General features: G+C 44.0%; 1 protein-coding gene across 1 annotated transcript; it reads right to left on the bottom strand.

Annotated features, from left to right (window-relative positions):
- Positions 1-696: 696 nt before the first annotated feature.
- bcl6b (BCL6B transcription repressor) lies at positions 697-5,699 on the bottom strand. Its single transcript, XM_051429328.1, has 12 exons — positions 5,551-5,699; positions 5,103-5,180; positions 4,772-4,998; positions 4,207-4,455; positions 3,907-4,041; positions 3,516-3,708; positions 3,164-3,360; positions 2,964-3,070; positions 2,723-2,866; positions 2,500-2,630; positions 1,804-1,941; positions 697-1,679 (listed from the first exon to the last, which is right to left on the bottom strand). The coding sequence occupies exons 3-12, from the start codon at positions 4,981-4,983 to the stop codon at positions 1,539-1,541; spliced, it is 1,647 nt and encodes a 548-aa protein (XP_051285288.1). The 5' UTR covers positions 4,984-4,998; positions 5,103-5,180; positions 5,551-5,699; the 3' UTR covers positions 697-1,538.
- Between the last annotated feature and the right edge of the window lie 1,039 nt (positions 5,700-6,738).

Below are 6,738 nucleotides of genomic sequence, written 5' to 3'. Positions count from 1 at the left end.
TTCTGATCGACTCTTATGAACTGATTTGTGGGGAGACCCCTGACAGCTAGCCAGAAATCGAATGACGGGGAAAAACTACACGAAGGTTTCATTTTTTTTAAGTGGAAGAGGGAGACGAAGGTTGGAAAGCCCCATCAAACCTCCAACGTTTGTCTGCGGAGCACAGACAATAAGCCCAACTAGCCACAACTCATCAGGGAGCAGGAAGCTGGGGGTGGTGGTGACAGAGGGTGGGAGAGTTCAGCAGGAGTCTGCAGCCCCTCCACAGTCGACCCCCTCCCATGTAGGAAGCTACAGCGAGCTTACACACGTGTTGTCGGCTGGTAGTGCGAGTACCCGGCGTTGGGAACCTGGAGGAAACAGGTGCCCTCGGCTTCATTGTTTCCACAAAAGCACCAAGAAAAAAAAAACACACACCAAATCTGGAAAATGGCGGGACAGAATTCACTTAACAGAAGTTGTGATTCATGGGTAGAAAGAGTGTGTTAATAAGAGGAAGGAAGTCCAGGGAGGAGAAAGGTTGAAGCAGGGAAGTGTGGCAGAGAGAGCTGGGTTTTCACTGGTCTGCTCAGCACTTTGGGGGCTATTTTCATATTAATAATTTTAATTCCATAGATGTAAACATTTGTTTATACATCCTATATAATATCACATATATCATAAAACAATATTAAATGAGACACTGAACACCAAAGCTCCAATTGATATAAAAATGATTTAATTTAATTTGTACAAAACCATCTTTGTCCAGCAAATGAACTCATAAACATACAAATGTAATATTATTATCACTTATCCAATTGCTTACAGTCATCTTATTTATGTCGGAAAACAAATCATTTAATTTTTATACTTTATGCCAAAGTACATGACAACTAAGTCCTTTGCCTGCTCGGACTATGAAAGCAGATATCACTGCTTATTTTTTTAAAGAACACGCAGGCCCCAGGCCTCAAGGTTAAGATAAATCTGAGTTAAATACACATTTAACATTTAAGATTTCAGTAACTGAACACTCATTAAGTGCTTCTCCAGGCTTAAAACAAATGTCAGAATTTAATTTACTCCAAAAACTCCAAGATTCATCACCTCTCCTTCATAAAACTTACTTTATCTTTCCTTCAAACCGTTCACATACTCAGACTTCTTTAAAACACAGTGTGCACACATCCCAAACTTCTCTCCATATTCTTGTTCCCTTCTTTTCATTCCTTCACAAACCTTCAAAAACACTTTTCTTAACACCATCTCCATCTCCAAAAAGCCACCCAGGGTTTTTAATGAACCTTATAATAATAATTCTTAAGTGTGTTATGTTAGCTCCAAGCTCCAAAACTCATCCAACAACATGTCAATGCTAATGTTATTTGTCTCTTTCTCCAAATCTACAGTCTGTTAAAAGTTATAAATTACCACCTCATATTTAAAAACAGCTGTGAATAATTTAAAATTGTTAATTAAATCACCAAATTTCACATTTTCTTCAGATTGAGATATTCAGACATTATTCTGATAAACGAGTCAAAGGTCAGACCTCTTCAGCAGACCTGCAGAATAGGCTGGTAGGTCTCAGTCAGGACCTTGTAGCGGATCTTGGTGTTGGTGACGGCTCCGTGTTTCTGACGCAGGTGAAGACGCAGCTGACTCTTGTGGCGGAAGTGAAGGTCACACTTCTCGCACTGAAAAACAAAAGGGTCAACGGATTAAACAAGCAGCGGCATGACGGGACAATGATGAGGGTATTTTGGTATTTTCTGTGTGCTACATGCTGTGTTTCATTGTGTGTGTGTGTCTCTGACTCACAGTGTAAGGCTTCTCTCCGGTGTGAATGCGCAGATGACTCTTCAGGGTCTGTAGGTGGCGGAAGCGGGTGCCACAGGTGTTGCAGGGGTAAGGCTTCTCCCCTGTATGGATCAGGACGTGGGCCCTCAGATGGGCGACCTGACACCAGGACAAACCACACAAACAGGTTGAGAAGTGTGAAAGATGTATGCCTTGCGTTAAATTAAAGTTCTGCTGTTAGGTGCAATATGTTTCCTGTCCACAAGAACTCAAGAAACATTAAAAACGGGTCTCCCTCAAACTCAACTACCTAAAATTTAACTTTTTTAATCACTGTAATGCATGATTTCTTGGTTGAATTCAGACTTTTTAACTGGGTGCCGCTCACTTTTTGAGGATAAATACAAAACGTTATGTGCTCTTACAAGATAATAGTTAGCATGAGGATGTTTTTGTTCCATTGAAGTTTTTAGAAAGGATTTCTTTTAATGGACTTTTAATGAATTACTAACTTAGAGTAAGGGTTGAGTTGGAAAATCTGACATTTACAGGCACCTACAGGTGAGAAAAAGAGGAAACACTCTCTGAGAGGAAGTTATAATGTGTATGACTGACGCCTGTTTTAGAAGAAGTTCATTAAAATCTCCTCATGCACACACACACACACACACACACACACACACACACACACACACACACAGCAGAATTAGCCCTCACCTGAACAAATCGTGCGCCACAGGTGTCACAGCGGTAAGGTTTCTCCCCTGAGTGAATGCGAGAGTGAGTCTTCAGGTTGGCCGGTCGATTGAACTGGGCGCCGCACACATTACAGCGGTACGGCTTGTCACCTGCCAGGTTCAAAGGTCAGCGTCAGGTATTGGTTTTAAATCAAAGAAAAGTGAAAGAAAGTGATTGGGAAAGAGATTCTTTATAGCCTCACCTGAGCAGACTGTCTTGGTTCCTTGGAGGTTGCCAGAATAACAGTAAGGCACATAGTAGTTCTCACGCTTGACTGCATGCTGGTTGTGGTGGGCTACTTCTGCATCAGAGGGGTGCGGGTTTGGGAAAATGCTGCATGGTGAGACTGAGGAAGCAGACAAATACGTACAAACATGAATGAAAGAAAAGGATTTAAGGCATAATAATGTGTTTAAAAGCGACATTTTCCGTTTGCCTTGTACCTGTTCCCTCCTTGTGAGTGGAAGGCACTGTTGGGTGATCCACAGAGGGGGGTGGCCCCAGGGGAGGGGCTCGGCCAGAACCCTCGTAGCAGGAGGCCTGCCCCTGTCTGAGGAAGCAAGGTCCATAGTTATTCTCAAACCTTCAAAAACATGTAATTTCTTTCCTCTGTCATCTAATAATTGGCATTATTCCATCGTACCTATCAATCTGACCAGGCACTTCTCCAGACCACGCCTCTGTTGAGCCCATCCTGTCGACCAGGGGTGATGTGTGACTTTGTGGTGCCTCCATCTCTTCTTCCTTCACTGTGGTGGCTGCACAGAGAGGGTTGAGGACTATGTACTTGTATTTTTTCCAATTGCAGGCCTTTGGGTCTGGTGTGGATTTGACATCACTCTGCAGAAATAAACAAATCCCAGTTAATTACTTCAATTTAAGGCAAAATTTCCCAATGGTAACATAGAGTATTTTAGTACCACTTAGTGATAATTACTCTCTTAGGGCTCTCTGAATACCTTTTAAAAATCCTGCTTAATCTTCTCTAAACTCACCACAAGGTTTTTGTTGCAGGTGTTGGATTCTGCTGGAGAGTTTGGTTGGCAGCTGGAGCGGGTGGGGCTGTCTGGAGATGGAGTCGGGGTGCCCACGAGGGGCGACTCAGGCTCTCCTTTCAGCGCCTTTGACCCGGGCTGGCAGGTCGGGAAAGCCCCTGGCTTGAGAGAGCCCCCGAGCTCCGCAGGGACCCTGCAGGAGAAACAAAGGAAGTGCTGTAATGAGCTAAACCTGAGCACAGACAAAGACACACAAACCACAGCAGCAGCAGCACTTGAGACGATCTGTAAACAAAATCAGAGAGATAAGCAAGGAGGAAATGTAAGAGTCGCACCCACAGAGCACTTTCTGCCAAATTCAGCTCATTAAATCATTTCAGTTACACTCTACCTTGTTGCAGCCATTGTTGGGAGGAATCTCTGGGGTCCTGGATTGGGCAGGTCTCCTCCTTTGGGGGCTACAGAGGCTACAGACACCCTGGAGTCCAGCTCCAGTTGAGGGTGTCTTGCACTCATATTCTCCCTGCTGGAAAACAAAGAACCACCCACAGTGAAAATCAATCAGTTTTGAATCACACTGGATTTTTTTTAATTCAAACTATTTTGAATTCATGTTTCAGTTTATGGCCCAGCTATGTGCATGATGTAATCTGTCCTGGCCTCACAGCAGATGTTCTCTCGCATCCCTCACCAGTGTAGCTGCATGAAATCCCTGCAGGTATCGGCCACGTGGTCCATCTGCAGGTAGGTTGCAGCCGTGAGCACCCCGGGGACGATGCTTGGCGTCAGAGGGAGGCGGGAGGTGTACATGAAGTCGAGCAGCAGGGAGATGCTGGATGGGTTGAGGGTGTCGGGGAGAGACACTGTCATGAGCTGCTCCCCGCTGCCACCACGCCCCTGAAGCAGTACACGGTGAGAGTACAGCGAGTAGAAGAACCCACTGAGAGGAAAGAGGGAAAGATATTTTAATTTGGACCAATTACAGTGTTTTAAATCTGGGAGATAAGGCAGAAATGGTGGAGAAGGGGTGGAGAGAAGAAGACAATGGGTGTTCCAAGTAGAAAGCAGGAAAGAGTGAAGTGAAGAGAGGACAAATTTAGAAGGAGAAAAACAACTATGACTCAACCAGAGGAACAGAGGAAAGATGTATCACACAGAGGGTTGTTTTTAATTAAGAGAAAAGAAAAGAACCTCAAGAACCTCCTCCATGGTTTAAGGCCACAGAGGGAGTATTCTGCATAGACCTTTGCACCAACCTGCAGGCCACAAGCACGGCACAGTGTGCCCGTAGGTGTACATTGCCCACAACCAGGGTGGTGTCAGTCAGGATGTTGCGGTGCCGGAGTTCGTTCAGGTTCAGCAGCACGTCGTTGGAGTGGCGCGTGAACTCCTTCACATATCCCTCAGCCGGGGCAGCAGCCCTCATCTCCTGCACTCTGTCGACCCTGCATCCTTCCAATACTTCCATTGTGCTCGTCTGGATCTGTAGAAAAGGCATTATAGATGAAACAAGCAAGCAATCCATAAAATTTGAATGTTTGTATGAACAGAGATTTTTTTAAGGTATGATGCACAATAATGACCTACCTGTATGTAATTGATAGAATAAATAGACTGGAGTGTCCCAGACACATCTGTTAGGTGAGACCAGCTCCCTACTCGTACCTATATGAGGAAGGAACAAGAAACATCCACATTCAAAGTCATATTATTGCAGATATCAAGAGGGTTTCAAAATGCAGCAAAGGAAGAATTACTGAGAACTCATCAAGATATTAAATGGTGTTAAAAAATCTTAAATTCAAACTATTATAAGACCTACATTGATCTCACAGTCACTGAAAACAAATCAAATCAAAATAATTAAATCATTCACTCCTCTAAAATCTAAATGTAACTGTTAACTATTAAGGATTAATGAAGACAAGACTAATTCATTAAATCACTTAAAAACAATCATGTCAATCCAAGCAATCAGTTATCAGACACTCCATTAAAAAAGTGAATATACTGAAAAAACATTTCTCCAACTTACCCCGACCAGCAGGGACGAGAACTAACGTGCCCCGCGCTGACGTCAAACCCTCTCGACTCAGTGTTCAGTCTACAGTCAAACAGCGGAGCAGGGCCTCACGCACAGCCTCCACTGGCTCTGATCAGCACTGTGAGAGGAGGCTGGAGGGAGGGAAGCTCTTTATAATGTCGTGCAGGAAGCCCCCATACAACCAGAGCTGCTTGTTTCCTCTTTCCTCAATGGCCCACGCGTATACTGGAAGCAACGCAGGAAAAGCCCTGGCCCAGGCCCCGGGCTCCAAGTATTTTTAGTGGCCTATTAGTTTTTCTAAACCCCCATAGCTCTGAGCGAAGTAATGGCAGGAAAGCGTAGTGTGTTTTTGTGCCATGTTGAAAAAATATATATGAGGACCCTTGGGGAGAAGCGGTACGTGCCTGACTATCCAGGGGTAAGCCAGAGAGCATCAGTGTTCCCCCACCAACGCTTTCCTACCCTTCACCCCACTCCAGGACAGAGGAAACTGTCTGAGAGGAAGCTGGAAGACCAACTTATTGTTGGATAAACAAGCTGTGCCCTCATCATTGAGATCTTATCAAAAATAGTTTTTTTTATTCAAGTTATTCAAGTTTCACTCACATTTTGCAACATTATTTCTCAAGCATTCTTATTTAAAGTCCCCCTTCACTCAGAAATGTGTTTTTCATCTTGTTCCTACAGTTAGATGTTTGATCTTCACATTGCAGAATGATGTGTGTGCAGAGTTTCACATTCATCTGCTGAACGTAGAAAGTTACTCTGTGCTCATTGAAAATCGGATTTTTAAAGGGCGGGGCCTACGAGCATGATTTGTGACATCACAAATAGTTTAGAAATGAATCCTGGTCCTTGTTTTGCAGAAAGAAATATATTAGACACACATTATTGTTCCAAGCAGACTATTTGTGCATAATGTCTCATTACATGTCAGGAGGAGATCTTTAAGTATAAGAAGCAACGACCCTCAAAGTGAAACTGTGTCATTGCTGAGTTGAGCAGTTCAAATGTAAACGGGCATTAATAATAAGGGCCCCACAACAGTGTCCGGAAGCTCCTGGCTTGCTGCCTGAGAGCAGAGGCGTTGTGTTATGAGGACCAAAAGGAAGGAAGCAAGACCAAATTGATCCATCTAGATGGGAGACACCTTCTCCTGGTGGTGAAAAACAACCTTTG

The sequence above is a fragment of the Dicentrarchus labrax genome, unplaced genomic scaffold, assembly GCF_905237075.1.
Source record: "Dicentrarchus labrax unplaced genomic scaffold, dlabrax2021, whole genome shotgun sequence".
Classification (NCBI taxonomy): domain Eukaryota; kingdom Metazoa; phylum Chordata; class Actinopteri; family Moronidae; genus Dicentrarchus; species Dicentrarchus labrax.
This window is presented reverse-complemented; position numbering and strand designations above follow the sequence as displayed.